Genomic DNA, 15,856 nt, shown 5'->3' on the forward strand with positions numbered 1-15,856 from the left:
GCCCGCTCATATGACCACCGCACCTCTCCACCAATCACATTTCACCCCCCACCGACCCACACACACACATACACACAGATGCCGGATGCACAGATGTACGGCTGCACCTCACAGAGACGCACCATCTACCGGAGCCTTCATGCAGAGGGCTGTGGACCCATGACTTAACCTCTGAGTTTCATAGATCACCTCGTTAACACCGGAGGCGCTAGACGCAGCTGACATACTTCAGCCGTGAATCGATATCCAATGTTCAGAAAGAAACACAACATCCTGGCAGTCCAGTTCTTACACCAGCATGGGCTTCCGCTTTTATCTAGAAGGTTGTAGGACTTTGGCTGTTAGAAGCGATACTGTAGAATATGTTTTTTTGTATTTCATATAAACTTTATGAATTCTACTAAAAATAAAAAACATGTGTTTTAAGTATCGCATTGCGATAAGCAGTAATCATGTACAATATAACTCTTACCACCTTACCAAAACAACCGTTATAATTTAGACACACTCGTGGACTGAAAGGCTAAAAGGCGGATCAGCGAAAGAAGAAAGAAATCTCAAACTACAGACACAAATAAATAGATTTGGTTGTTGGACGATAATTAACAGTTACACATCTAGTTATTGTTTGTTTTGGTCCAAAGTGGTCGTCATGACGCCAGCCATGTTTGTGACTCCAAATGGTATTACAGAGAGGGGGGGGTTGCCACGACGACTGCTTACCAGACAACAACATGGGGTCCTTGTCGGCAGACTTGCGGACGTGGTCGGACTCGCCGGTCAGGGAACTCTCGTCCAGCTTCATGTCGTTACCCTGGATCAGAATACCGTCGGCAGGCAGGAGGTCACCTGAGGGGGAGGAAGAGGAGGAGGAGGAGGAGGAGGGGGAGGAGGGGGAGGAGGGGAAGGAGGAGGAGGAGGAGGAGGAGGAGGAGGGGGAGGAGGGGGAGGAGGGGGAGGAGGAGGAGGGGGAGGAGGAGGAGGAGGAGGGGGGAGGAGGAGGAGGAGTAAGAGGAGGAGGAGGGGGAGGAGCAGGAGGAGGAGGGGGAGGAGGGGGAGGAGGGGGAGGAGGAGGAGGTGGAGGGGAGGAGGAGGTGGAGGGGGAGGAGGAGCAGGAGGAGGAGGAGGTGGAGGGGGAGGAGGAGGAGGGGGGAGGAGGAGGAGGAGTAAGAGGAGGAGGAGGGGGAGGAGCAGGAGGAGGAGGGGGAGGAGGGGGAGGAGGGGGAGGAGGAGGAGGTGGAGGGGGAGGAGGAGCAGGAGAAGGAGGGGGAGGAGGGGGAGGAGGAGGAGGTGGAGGGGGAGGAGGAGGAGGGGGAGGAGGAGGAGGAGTAAGAGGAGGAGGAGGAGGGGGAGGAGGAAGAAAATAAGGAAGAGGAATTATGATGATGAAATAGGATGAAAGGTTCGGTAAGGATACTAATTTCCAAACGTGAAGAACAATTAGGATTATGAATCTTTAGGTACTCAGTCTTGTCTTTGAGATTACATTCTTTGCATTTTGATGTGGCGCTGCAGCATGCAATTTAAAGTCATTTTGTACACATGGATGTGACTTCAAGTTATCTGCACATTAACTTTCAGCGAATGAGCGGTGGTAAGTAGTTTGGTCTTTGGGTCCCAGAGGGAACGGACGGTCGCCCGCTCATTGGACCTCCTTCGGAAGTTATTAGACCAAATAATTGCAGAGGACAGTAGAAGAGATCGATATTCAGATAGTTTAACAATATGGAGCGCGCTCGTCTGACCTTCAAACCGAGTATTGTAGGACTTAATAAGCAGTGCTGTAGCGATCCAATGTGTAGAAGATTCCCATCGTCCCTTGGACTCTACTTCCTTCAGGGATCACGAATCAACAAATGCAAATGAATCACCACACTACTATTATTTATTATCGACCTATACACAACCTTTAGGCACACACCCTGAGCAGCCCTAAGTGCGATCCTCTGCCCTGAGATGAGGAGGATTCTAATTCAGAAGGACCCTTTAAACTGGCTATACCCGTCTCACAGTTCTGTACAGAGAGTCTGGGACACGGTGTCGATTAACTGTGTTAAGACCCGCCTACTCGTCTGGAAGAGGTCTTGATTGACATGCAAGCAGAACCAATCACGGACCGCATGGGCGTCTGGGGTATGGGAGGGGGTCTGGCTGGGGGTCTGGGGGTACTGACCGTACTTGACCTGGGCCACGTCCCCCACCACGATGTCGGCCACGGGGATCTGGATGACGGTGCCGTTGCGGACCACGGCGAAGCGCTGCTCCAGCTCGATGCGGCTCTGCAGCCCCCGGAACTGCTTCTCTTTGGACCAGTCGTTGAAGGCCGTCACCAGGACAACGCACACCACCGACAGCAGGATGGCCGCGCCCTCGATCCAGCCCGCCTCCGCCTCGCCCTCGTCCTCTCCCCCCGCCGCCATGTTCCCGCAAGCTGTGGGGGAGGGGGGGGGGGGGAGAGAGGGGGAGAGGAGGGGGGAGAGGGGGAGAGGGAGGGGGGAGAGAGGAGGAGAGGAGAGATGGGATAGAGAGGGGGAGAGAGAAGGGGGAGGGGGAGAGGGAGGGAGGTAGAGAGAGAAAGAGATAATCAAAAGGTTAGGAACACTCTCATAATAGATGCGGTAAACGTAAACTGTTAAAGTCCAGCATGTCTACTCAATTTGGATTGTATTTCATTATATTTGAATCACGTTTGATTATATAGGAAACAAGATGTCCAGACCAGCAAGGTGATCATGGAGGAGAGCATGTTTCAATAATGCTCTCCTCCATGATCACTCCACGCTTCAACCCCTGAGCTCTAACCCGAGAGCTCTAACCCCTTAGCTCTAACCCCTGAGCTCTCAGCTCTAACCCCTGAGCTCTAACCCGAGAGCTCTAACCCGAGAGCTCTAACCCCTGAGCTCTAACCCGAGAGCTCTAACCCCTGAGCTCTAACCCGAGAGCTCTAACCCCTGAGCTCTAACCCGAGAGCTCTAACCCCTGAGCTCTGAGCTCTAACCCCTGAGCTCTAACTGTGACATCAATGCTACACTATATCTTTGAGAAAACAATCCCACCTCCCAACCCGTATAATGCCACAACCCCAAGATTCAGGGCTGGGGTGGGGGTGCAGACTTACACTCAGTCTCTTCGCCGGGGGCCTGGTAGAAGGAGAGGCCCAGGGAGATGATGGCGGCGATCTCCAGGATGATGAGGGTGACGTCCTGAAGGGCCTCCCACACCAGCTGCAGGAAGGTCTTGGGCTTCTTGGGGGGGATGAAGTTCTGGCCGAACACCGCGGTGCGCTTCTCCAGGTCCGCCACGTTGTCCGAGAGACCTTGGGAGCGAAGGAGGAGGAACACGTCAAAGGGGTTTCCCAGGAGGAAGCTCTTCCTATCGGGATATTAGTTTTGATGATGTACTTTTTTTCCGCTGGGATCGCTGCAGTGTAAAAAAGTCAAACACGCACAGTGTGTCGTTACTTAGTCTGCTGGTCCGGCTTGGCTTATTCCCTGTCTCTGCAAAAGCCTTTGAGAGGATATCGGTGTTAGGTTAACCAAGGGCCGTGGAACTGCTTGAGGGAACCTGTCTCTGAAACTGTCCCTTGTGTGGTCACAGTGGCCATTAGCTGCTGTCATTAGCCGTTTTGCTGGTGGCTAAACTGTGTTTACACTGCATGTCAAGAGTCATTATGGTTACATGACGGCAGAGGATTTTTTAAGGACGTTGGCCGGGGTAGATGATCTCAACTGGTTACCGTTAGTGGTCGATTATTTAGCATGTTCTGCTTTTATCAAAGCCACATACAGTGGACACAGAGACACAAACAAACATCATTTAGCAGCATATAGGGGGCGAGGGAATCTTGCTCTTTGATGCATACCTTTACCTACCAGGTTAGGGTTAGTGTTAGCCACTAGACGACCCTTTCCCTGGATATTTCTGAAAATGATGTGTGTGTCAGTAGTAACGCTATGACCCTGGACAACTCAATCCTAACACTGAGTTCCAGAATTAGAAGAGCTGTGGCCCATTGTTCGTACACAACTGACCCTGGGTTCAGTTTCTGTACGCGCCCACAAAACTGCGGTTGGAGAGTTTTCAAACATGGCGGGAGACATCGCATATTTGTCGTACCTCTTAAAAAGATCATAGTATTTTACATATTCCTCCCAATAGTCAAACATCGCCCGGTAATTTGTTTAATCTTTTTTTCCAACCCCCAGAAAATAAATCCATGCTTTGTTCAATCTTCCATCTTTAGATCCCTTTCTTTGATCCCTTTTTTATGAAAAGGAGGAAGAACGTTCTCAGTCCAGGAGATGGAGATTCAGTTAAGACCTCGGGCCTCTGCATTTGTATCCTCTCCAACATCCCAAAGGAATATCTCTCGGAGGATAACAGCCTCATAGACATAAGAATAGTACACTAAACGGCCCTAAGGCTCCTAGACAGGGCAGGAGGGATCTCCTCTTTCTAATCACATGCTTGCTTCCTTCCAGGTGCCGCCAGAGCCCAGGCTCATACATATCAACAATGATAATATAATGTGGAAGTTGTCTGCAGATATGGCATTTAATGGACGCAGCACAAGGATACATATTCCCTATATCGTAGATCTTTTGGGGAGTGGAAGGACAGAACATGTAGGAATAGGCTAACTGGAACGAAAGGGGGATTCCTCTTCCTAGGAGCACATGGATCCCTTTGCACCCTCAGTATGGGACCAAAGCTGTTCTCATGGAAAGGGTGTAGCGTTAAACACCTTGATCCGAGTGCTAAATACTGCTGGAGAAGGACATCACCCTGTGGAGATGGAGCCCCTAAAGCCCCAGATTTATTTACAGCAAGATCTAAATTGCAGTGTTAGCAAGGGATGTCGAACTGCTGTGACGGGTCATCTGTGACCGCAGTCCATGCGGTAACCCCCCCACCCCAGGGGGGTCCCTGTGCCATGCGGGGTAAGTCTGAGCTGGGCTGGGGGTGTCCTAGCAGGGCCCGGGGCGAGTATGTATCATCGGAAGACTCACAGTCACACGGTAGCTGAGCTCTCGGGCGTTTAAGACGCACACGGAGGGCTGTTGGTTTAACGGCGTCACGGTGGGAGACGTCGAGGCCCAGGGTAAAAGCAGGCGATCGTCCGCTGATATCGCCCCCCCATCGCAGGCCGCGGTGTGTTGGGGCAGGGACGGCTTCGTTTGGCTGAGCGCCCTGCGCACTCTGCTGCAGTCGAAGCCCAACGAGGCTCAGAGCCCTGACCTCGTTAGCACCTCCGGGGCCAAGAGGAGCGGCCAACAGTTACCATTCCAACACCCTCACAAAGCTCACCCAAGTGGCGCTGATTACACCTTACAGTAGGTCTGAATAAATTCACCCCTTCACTCCCCATGAAGTGTAACAAGGCTGGATTGAGGAGAGCCCCCCCCGACTCACTAGTGAGATGGATTGGCCATGGAAGGGAGACAGATGGTGAAGTCAGTGTGTATGTGTGTGTGTTTGTGTGTTTGTGTGTGTGTGTGCGTGTTTGTGTGGGGGTGCGTTTGCGAGGACAGGCTGTTACCCCAAGCGCCCCCCCCCGCTACTACCATGTCTGTTTGTCACTTCATTCCACCTGACGGACGGGTGGAGGGAGAGAGAGATGCCCCCCCCGGTGAAGTCACCGCTGATTGAAACAACTTCATTCACACAAAGACAAGCTCCTGACCATTTTAAACTACCAATCTGATTTATGAAACCTAACCTAACCCTAACCTTAGGGCTCAAGGGTGCAGGGAGATGGCGGGCGTTGGGGTTTGAACCCGGAACTTCTACCCTGGACCTTGGATTCATTACACCCTAGATCTACTAAATACTGCCCACCTGCACAGCTTTTAAGAGACTTCTTATGAAGATGATTTTAACCCCCTGGTACGCTCATGCAACACCACCCGCTAAGCACTCTGGGTAATTATAGTCTCTTTAATTAATTATATTAATTATACATGGATGTGCCTGAATTCGTTTTGATGCTGTTTTTTGAAGTGCGTTGGCATCTTTTGTATTAATAATTGTCGTCCCATTCGTCATAAAAAGACTTTCATCTCAAATTACAAGATGTAGCCATTTAAATCAATTAAGACAGAAAGGCGATTGATGGATCAAAAAAGCTTAAAGCCTTCAACTGCAATTCAATTGGTTTTATGTTCCTGCAGCAAATCACCACCTACAACACAAGCTGGTTTGACTGTAAGTCAATGCACAGGCATCTCTCTGCTAATGCAGTACAGTTCTCTCCATAACCTTCCACTACAAAAGACCAGTTCATGTTGCCCGTGGAGAGAGAGGGGGAGGGAGAGGAGAGAGAGAGAGAGAGAGAGAGAGAGAGAGAGAGAGAGAGACAGAGACAGAGAGAGAGAGAGAGAGAGAGAGACAGAGACAGAGACAGAGACAGAGAGAGAGACAGAGACAGAGACAGAGGAGAGAGAGAGAGAGAGAGAGGAGAGAGAGAGAGAGACAGAGAGAGAGAGGAGAGAGAGAGAGAGAAAGAGAGAGAGAGAAAGGAGAGAGAGAGAGAGAGAGAGAGAGAGACAGACAGAGACAGAGACAGAGAGGGAAAGCACTTTGTAGAACAGGACTTTCATGCCTGTCCATCACTCCTCTCTCTCTCTCTCTCTCTCTCTCTCTCTCACACCCACCCAGTCGCTGATGGCGCCTTAGTAGCTTAGCAACCTAACGTGTAAGCCTTGCACATCGTCTAAAGTTATGTAGAAAGAAACGAGAGCGAGCTGCAGATTATTTAAATGCCGTGACTATCTCGGTAAAACAATGTACAGAATAAGGTCTCATTTGATTTGTTTTAATTCCACCCAAGAATGTTTGGGCCAGTGTGAGGTGCACCCTGACGGCGGTTATAGTAAGGGGCCGATTGATCCAGGATCTATTTTTACTTTATAGGGCGACAGAGGGTTATATATCACAGTCAGCTAACATACAGGGAGACTGCGTACATGGGAGATTAGACCTCTGAAAGGTCCAGATACACACACTAACAGAGGAACACACACACACACACACACAAAGAAGAACACACACACACCATTAGCTTAATGTGCTGGTAAGGAGAATGATGTCACCCTGTAGGGAACAGTCTGTAAGCTGGTCCCAGGTAGACCCAGGTAGACCCAGGGAGACCCAGGGAGACCCAGGTAGGGTTAGGGTTAGGGTTAGGGTTAGACCCAGGGAGACCCAGGGAGACCCAGGTAGGGTTAGGGTTAGACCCAGGTAGACCCAGGTAGACCCAGGTAGGGTTAGGGTTAGGGTTAGACCCAGGTAGACCCAGGTAGTGCTGCTCTGCCATTGGGATACTGGGATCCTGCAAGTTTGCTGCAGAAAATGATTTGAGGCAAAAAATAAATGTGCACACGGTGCAGTTCTGGAGAGATTACACCCATGGTTAGGGTTAGGCTTACACCCCTACACACAATGTCACAAGGAGGAGAGCAGTTAGTTACTAACTAATGCCAGCCGCTAAAGTGCATGTGGATCAAAATAAGTTGTGGGCAAAAGTCATTAAGTGATGCCTTTAGGAACCTGAAAGGACTTAGTAGAAGAGAGACAGTGCTTCAAAGTGTTCTTAATTTGCCAACATGACCAAACTCTTTCTTTTTTATTAGCATTGTGCAGTTTGCATTGAGTGCAAAGCATCAAGTATCTTTGATTGACCATCAGTAGGCTAAAGAGAAAAGGATCATTTTAACGGCAGTTGAATGCAATTCCCCAAACTAACACCACAATCACTACTGCTAACAATAAGAATGGGAATTACTGTTAATGTCATTATTTTAAAAGCAGTTTAAACTGCATTCCCTAAACTACGACCAGCTCTTATAGCAATAACAATAAAACCTAATTTCAACAGTTTGATTGAATTTCCAAAACTATCCCCACCCAAAACCCAATTTGAATTTGAACACCAGTTAAATTGAATTGCCATCACCTTGAATTATAAATTGAAGTTGTATTAAATTCCCCAAACTACGACCATGAACCGCTTCAATTTGAATTAAAGTCCCCCAAACCACCCCCACTCCAACCCCCCCCAGGAGTGAGGGGCCCCATGGGGGCCCGGGGCCCCATGGGGGCCCGGGGCCTAGCGTCCACTCACCGTCCGTGGGGGAGGTCTTCAGGCGGTGGCAGAGGCTCTCCGTGTCCGTGTACATCTCCTGGATCTTCTGCAGGGCCTCGGGCCCCCGCAGCTCCATGAGGTCCCGGAGGTCCTCCAGGGTCGCCCCGAAGTCTCCGGCGTGGTTCACCTCCACGCCGGAATCCACCGGGCTCGTCACGGCAGCCATGGTCGGATGAGGAGGGGGGGGGGCTTGGACTGTCTTTATCCCTCTAAAGGGGTCCCTATCGGGGGCGGAGAGGAGCGGGGGTCCTGGATGTGTGTGGTGGACACTCTGTGGGGTGGGGGTCAGATGTATCTTCTAATGCTCCCTAACGCTGGGGCTGCCCGTCTGTCTGGGGGTCTCTGCCGCGAGCCGACTCCGGGAGCATCTTCACCTCATGCCCTCGCTGTCGTCGGCAGGGACAGACGATGGAAGAACATCTGGGGCCAATGGGGGACTTTGTATTTCCTACGAGTCACTGATGAGATATCAAAGTGTGAAAGACACTTTTGCCTACACATTTACGTCGAATAAATTGTATCTTTGTATTAAATATGATCTAATGTGTCTTCTGTGTGGTTCTGTGAGGAGATCAAACCGTTCCATGGGGAACAGTTAAATGGTGGACTTTCATAGGAAGGTCTGGAGAGGGGAGGCTGTTCAATGAAGATGGAAACATCTAGAAGCTGTGAACAGAGACAGAGACGGTAGGAATGCTCATTAATGCCCTGAAGAAGTAAACGCTCTTTGTTGCGAAAGTAAAAAATATGACTTGTCTAGCTAGCACGTGAATAATGTGTCTTTATTTTGGGCTGAAGGTTGTGAAGCAAACAAATATTACTTTACCGGCGTAACATTTAAAATTTTGTAATTGCTGACTCTGCAATGAAGTGAGTTCAATCTTGTTCCATGCCCTCATTATTCATATTTATATAAAATTAACAGCTGACCAAATCTTGGTTGAAAGACAGACAGACAGTATAGATAAGATAGATTATTAGACGGACAGACCGACCGCCAGACAGACAGACAGACAGACAGACAGACAGACAGATAGATAAAAAGATAGATAGATAGATAGATAGATAGATAGATAGATAGATAGATAGATAGATAGATAGATAGATAGATAGATAGATAGATAGATAGATAGATAGATAGATAGATAGATAGATAGATAGATAGATAGATAGATAGATAGATGGACAGATAGACATACAGACAGACAGAAGGACAAATAGAAAGATGCATCGATAGGAAGGCCACAAAAAACTGACAGATACAGAAAGATAAAATGCTTTTGAACGCCGTGAATCGTGATGCCCAAATGAAACGAGCCAATCAGAAGCGAGAATCCCTTTCCGCCAGAGATCCGTGCTAGCGGCGCCTCGTCAGAGACACTAGAGTACTCCCCTGTCCTCCGGTCCACCCGTCGCACCGTACCGCAATTCCATGTATAATGAATGGTCAGAGGCAAAAACCTCCCGTGTCGATAATCAACACGGACGTGCAGCACCGAAGGAGCGGGAGGCGGTGCTGAGGAGGCGGGATAGCGGATGGATGCCCTTACTCTAACCTTCACGTAGCGCTGGTTAACCTTGGTCTCCACAACCCCACACCACACCGCCATCCCTCGCTCGATGACAGGGGATCTTCCTCCTCACGCACGGGGGCTGTTCTAGACTCGATATAATCGAAGATTTGTCCTTTTTTTAAATTGCAGAAATTCAACTAAGTGTGGGCTTTTCGAGGGGTTGTCGTGGGGACAGATTCCCACTCGACTCAAAGAGAACCAGACCCATCAGAATGCATCACACGTAGTGATTCTATACCGTCCAGGTCCAAACAGGTCGTCGTCTCCTCCGGGGCGGGAGAACAAGTTGTCGCGGGGTTCTGACGAGGGGGGGCCGGATTCTACTGCAAGGTTATTCCCCGAGACACCGGCTCCTCAACGTGAAAAAAATAAATAAATCTCTGCCAGAGAAGCCAGATAGGCATTACAGGCTAGTCCTATCGTCTAAATGCCCCTAGCCCCCCTTTCTATCATCCGGCCGAGAGCATAAAGCAACAGAGCACTGCGGGAGTGTGCAGGTTGAGTCCTCACTATGAGTTGTCATTTAAAGGAATTTATATAACCGCTAGAAAGAGGCCTGGTGGATGGAGCTTTATGGAGGAATGCTTTGAGCAGGAGGCTTTACAGCCCATCCGCACCACGGATCATAGCACGACAGGTTCATCTCTAACATGATGCCCGGGTTTTGTGCTGGCTGCTGCTGCAGCTGCTGCAATAGTAAGAATTATTATGATTATTATTATTACAATAATCATGATAATCTCAATAATTAAAATATAAAAATCGTATTAATCATAATCAAATGCAGGCTATGTGCTATTTAGGACAAACCTTGCAACACACCATGGAATTTTAAAGCGACAGAAACGAGAGTGAGGCTAGTCACTTTAAATACTCACCCGTCCAAGGACAGACGTGGGATATTATAACCAGCCTGGCTTGCCTTTAAATTCCGCTCACATCCGATAGCAACAACACACAAAAAAACGTGAGTATTTGCGTGTTTGTGAGGCGGACAAGCGAGCGAGGTCCCATCTGTTGTGGCCACAATGAACAGACTAGAGACACTGACTTTGGGATTCCTCTAATGCGGAAGGGAAACAGCCCGGCCAGATGTGAATGTGTTTGCATAAGATGATGATAGGGTTATTGTAGACCCGGCGGCAGCAGGCATCCTCCTGTAGCCTACATATACCCTCTCTTCCTCTTGTTTTTTTTTGTCACAACATTTGCCGATTTTGTTTTAATTTATTGCAATGTTTTCGCCCCGTCAAAGCAGCACAGACATTATCAGCAGATCATACCCTGAAGAAAAGGTGTGCTCATATTATGAGTCTACATGCTTAGCAAAAAAAAAGATGCTGCGCTTACCGCACCCGTCCAGTGATGGCAACGCTAACATGGATCTGCTCTGCGACGGATGTGAGGGGGAGGGGTCGACAGCACTGAGCCGCTGCTGCGCTTGCGGATCTCTCACGGAGTTGCGAGCTGATCCTCTCTCTCTCTTTATCTCTCTCTCCCCTCTCTCGCTCCCCTCTCTATCTCGCACTTTCTCTCTCTTTTCTCTCTCCTCTCTCCCTTCTCTGTCCCCTCTCTCTCGATCTCTCTCTCTCCCCCCTCTTTTGCTCTCCTCTCTTCCTCTCTCTCGCTCTCTCCCACCTCTCGCTCTCTCTCCCCTCTCACTCTCTCTCTCCCCCCTTTCTCTCTCTCTCCCCCCTCTCTCCTCACCCCTATCTCTCTCTCCTCTCACCAATCTCTCTCTCCCCTCGCTCTCTTCTCTCCCCTATCTCTCGCTCCCCTCTCCCTCTGTCTCGATCTCCCCCCTCTCTTTCTCCCACCTCTCTCTCCTCTTGATCTCTCTCCCTCCTCTCTCCATATCTCTCTCCTCTCTTGCTCTCCCCTCTTTTGCTCTCTTGTCTTCCTCTCGCCCCTCTCTCTCTCTCCCCCCCCCTCTCTCTTTCCTCCCCCCCCTCTCCCCTCTCCCTCCCTCCCTCTCTCCCCCTCTCTCCCCTCTCCCCCCTCTCTCTCCCCTCTCTCTCCCCCCTCTCTCTCTTCCCTCGGCCCCCCCTCTCCCCTTTCTCCCCTCTCTCTCCCCTCTCCCCCCTCTCTCTCTCTCTCCCCTCCCCTTTCTCTCTCCCTCTCTGCAGCACCTCCCTTGGCTAGACTTCACTGTACAATGACGTCCGCCGCGCTCTCTGCCGTTCACACACGAGTGCACGGCAGAGCTTTTATAGTGTGTGTATTATTCATTCATTCAAATGTAAGCTGGGGATGACACCGCTGGTTACCAAGGAGGACGAGAGGGAATGTAGGTGGAATTTAAATGCCTCATCACGTTGAGGCTCCCTCCACCTTCCAGTGACTGCCCTGTGGGCTGTTCTAAGCCCAACGAGGGACCAGGCGGGGCATCCTATAGCCTACTAGGTGTGGAACACAGAGCCTTCTTAGTTACTCAGAACATCCACACCACAGGACAGAGAAACAGGCCTGTGTGGAGCAGAGGTTCTACCAACACATGCAGTCCCCTTCTGACGGTGGTCTTCAGAACAATGTGAAATTAGAGCTTGTATAATAATGTATAATATTATATTATTTTTTATATATATTATATTAATTATTAATATTATATAATATTAATGTATAATAACCCAGAGATATGGAGATGTCTTGATATATGAAGGGATCATGGATGGATGGATGGATGGATGGTTGGATGGATGGAGGGGTGAATGGATGGGTGGAGGGGTGAATGGATGGATGGATGGATGGATGGATCGAGGGGTGGATGTAGGGGTGAAAGAATGGAGGGGTGAAAGGATGGATGGATGCATGGATGAAGGGGTGAATGGGTGGAGGGTGAATGGGTGGGTGGAGGGGTGAATGTAGGGATGGATGATGCGTTCTAACAGTGTGCTGTTGAGTGTGTTGGATGCACCTGGTGTAAATCACTCTTTTCTTTACACCAGACCGATGGGAGTGAGTAAATGATAACGTGACAGCATGCGCCATAAGAGACAACCTCTTCCTTACTACATTCTACATGTCAAGGTAATGTGTGGACGCCTGCGCCTGTGGTCTATAGTAGATTGTAAGATATGACTTATATTGTGATTGTGATTAGATGTGTCAAAAGTCTAAAGTGACTCAAAGGTAGATCCCCTGTGTCGAAACAAGTAATCAACTAATCTTCGCCCAACCAAGACTTTGAGAACTACAGACCTAAGTCTAGTTTGAATAGGTTAATAGCCTATTATACTGTGGTTTATTATGTGAATAGCAAATCACATCCAAATCCAAGTTTTATTTTTCAACTTTGCTATACCACTACTGTATTTACACCTAAAATTAAATCACTTTTTCGAGCTTTAATTCACGTAGTTTCCTCTCGTTTTTTTTGCATTCAAGCGTTCCACCATTTAAGATCGTAAAGCAACCGGAATGCCTCTATAACGTAGCCTACAGTACTGCAGTATAGCAATTATGGACATAACCTATAGCCCATTCGAAATAAAGTAGACCACTTTGTTTACGGCATGTCCAAGGTCAGGAATTATATTGGAACACGTGTTGTAGATTATTTCGTTATGTCAGATATATGCCAAAGTTCACAGGAGTTTTTCATCAAATTTCGAAGAAAGGGGTCCAGAGAACACCTAACCACCCAACTAACCAGAGCCGAGGCCGACATAGGGGTCCCACGGCCATTACCGACGCACTGGAGCAGAGAAGTGGCTCCTCCAACTCGACTTGAACTAGTATCACGTCTTACGAGACGACCATAAGGTAAGTCCTCAATATATGCATGTGCTCACTGCTCGCTTCAACAATATATGGACGAGTGTCGTTCTACAAATACCTTAATACAATGGAGACGGAATGATTTTGTCGAACTGTTACGAAAACGTTAGCACTTTTTAATTCGTATATGCCATTGTTAATATCATATGATCCAATAGGGAACATTCAAAGAAGGGTTATTAGGTTACAGTTTGCACTGATGCATGTTCAACTGACACGACCAGTGGGTTACCTGCTTCGACCATTATTCTTCCCCGCACGCTCGCAGTAGATCTATAATCAACAGGCTGCTAACCTTCTGTACACAATGTTTCTGCTGCAGCAATGTTTGCAGGTTGCGTCTACCGGCATTGTTTTGTTGTTTTTCATTGTTTACCAAAATGCAAGATGTGATGACTGATGGTCATAACAAGGTTTGTGATTCCAGCATCACAACATTAAAGGTTAGGTCTTTAATAATTAATTTTAATTAACATGTATGGATTTTTCTTCAACTTTCGGATTCAAATCAAATAATTAAAATATTCAACATGTCAGTCGTTTCCCGTCGTCATTCAATGCATTGACATGCAGTTCACTTATTTAAGCCGATAATCTTTCTAAACTACTTCTTTCGTCCACAGACGAAACATGACACCGAGGGGCGCTACTGCTGGCCTTCTGCCGCTGCTGCTGGCCGCCGCGCTGTGGAGCCTCCCACCAACGCGAGGCGGTAATATCCTGGTGTATCCACTGGATGGCAGTCACTGGCTGAACATGAACATCCTGTTGAAGGAGCTGCACGAGAGGGGCCACGCCATCAGTGTGGTGCGCTCCTCCTCCAGCTGGTACATCTCAGAGGACGCTCCCCACTACACCTCCATCACGGTGCCCGTCAGCACGGCCTGCAACCTGGAGGACCCCCAGTACATGGCCTCCTTCCTGAAGAGGAACCTGGAGCTGTGGACCCACCAGCGCTCCCTGACCTCCTTCATCGCCCTCCAGCGGGAGGCCATCTCCCTGCTGGACGGGGCCCATCGGGCCAGCGCCCGTCTGGCCCGCCGGGTTCTGGAGGACCAGGAGCTGGTGGGCCGCCTGAAGGCCTCCCGCTTCGACATGATGCTGACCGACCCGGGCTTCGCCGGAGGGGTGGTGGTGGGGAGGTACCTGGGGCTCCCCCTGGTGCTCAACGTGCGCTGGATCACCAACGGAGAAGGCCACTTCGCCATCGCGCCGTCCCCTCTGTCCTACGTGCCGACTCTCGGCTCCCTGGTCTCGGACCGGATGAGCTTGGCGGACAAGCTGAAGAACGTTGTGCACTACGGCATCTCGCAGTACGTCGACCACGTCACCGTGAGGCCGCTCTACCGCAGCTTGTGTGAAGACTTCCTGGATCCGAGCGCCAACATCTACTCCCTGATCCAAGGGGCCGACCTGTGGCTCATGAGGGTGGACTTTGTGTTCGAGTTCCCCCGGCCGACCATGCCCAACGTGGTCTACATTGGGGGGTTCCAGTGCAAGCCGTCCCACCCCTTGAGCGCGGAGCTGGAGGCCTTTGTCCAAAGCTCCGGGGACCACGGCGTGGTCATCATGTCCCTGGGCACCCTGCTCGGCAGCCTTCTCCCGGAGACGTCCGAGGTGGTGGCCGCCGCCTTCGCCCGCCTTCCCCAGAAGGTGGTGTGGAGGCACCTGGGGCCGAAGCCCTCCACGCTGGGCAACAACACGCTGATCGTGGACTGGCTCCCGCAGAACGACCTGCTGGGACACCCCCGGACCAGGGCCTTCGTCACACACGGGGGCACAAACGGCGTGTACGAGGCCATCTACCACGGGGTGCCCATGCTGGGCCTGCCGCTCATCTTCGACCAGTTCGACAACATGGTGCGCCTGGAGGCCAGGGGCGTGGCCAAGGTGCTGGACGTCACCCGATTGGACGCCGACTCCTTCGCCGAGGCTCTGCGAGAACTTTTGGATGAGAAGCAGAAGTACAACAGGAACATGGTGCAGATGTCCCGCCTGCACCACGACCAGCCCATCAAGCCCTTGGATCTAGCCGTGTTCTGGTCAGAGTTTGTGATGAGGCATAAAGGCGCATCCCATCTACGCACAGAGTCCTATAACATGCCCTGGTACTCATACCACAGCCTGGACGTCATGTTGTTTCTACTCTGTGTGCTGGTGGTTCTCCTGATGGTGTTCTTTACATGTTGCAAAGTTCTATTTAGACTGGTCGCAGGTAAAAGAAAATTAAAACAGAGTTAATCTTAATCAATTACTGCCGTCAAGGTTTGAGTATACATTATTTTATTGATCTTTAACAAATCGATTTGTACAGACAAAATGTACCAGTCAACTATAACCATGTAAATATTCACGTTTTAGC

At 49.8% G+C, this 15,856-nt stretch overlaps 2 protein-coding genes across 2 annotated transcripts; one reads left to right on the forward strand and one right to left on the reverse strand.

Annotated features, from left to right (window-relative positions):
• Positions 1 to 723: 723 nt before the first annotated feature.
• LOC307091545 (plasma membrane calcium-transporting ATPase 3-like) lies at positions 724 to 8,309 on the reverse strand (the record flags this gene model as incomplete). Its single annotated transcript, XM_079759185.1, has 4 exons — positions 724 to 849; positions 2,174 to 2,431; positions 3,119 to 3,316; positions 8,123 to 8,309. Coding segments are annotated over 4 exons (769 nt in total), but the record flags the coding sequence as incomplete, so codon positions are not given.
• A 5,815-nt stretch (positions 8,310 to 14,124) lies between these two features.
• LOC307091549 (UDP-glucuronosyltransferase 2A1-like) lies at positions 14,125 to 15,735 on the forward strand (the record flags this gene model as incomplete). Its single annotated transcript, XM_079759189.1, has 1 exon — positions 14,125 to 15,735. One exon carries the CDS (start codon positions 14,125 to 14,127, stop codon positions 15,733 to 15,735), a length of 1,611 nt encoding a protein of 536 aa, XP_079615315.1.
• Between the last annotated feature and the right edge of the window lie 121 nt (positions 15,736 to 15,856).

This window comes from Pollachius pollachius (assembly GCF_949987615.1).
Source record: "Pollachius pollachius genome assembly, contig: scaffold_47, whole genome shotgun sequence".
Classification (NCBI taxonomy): domain Eukaryota; kingdom Metazoa; phylum Chordata; class Actinopteri; order Gadiformes; family Gadidae; genus Pollachius; species Pollachius pollachius.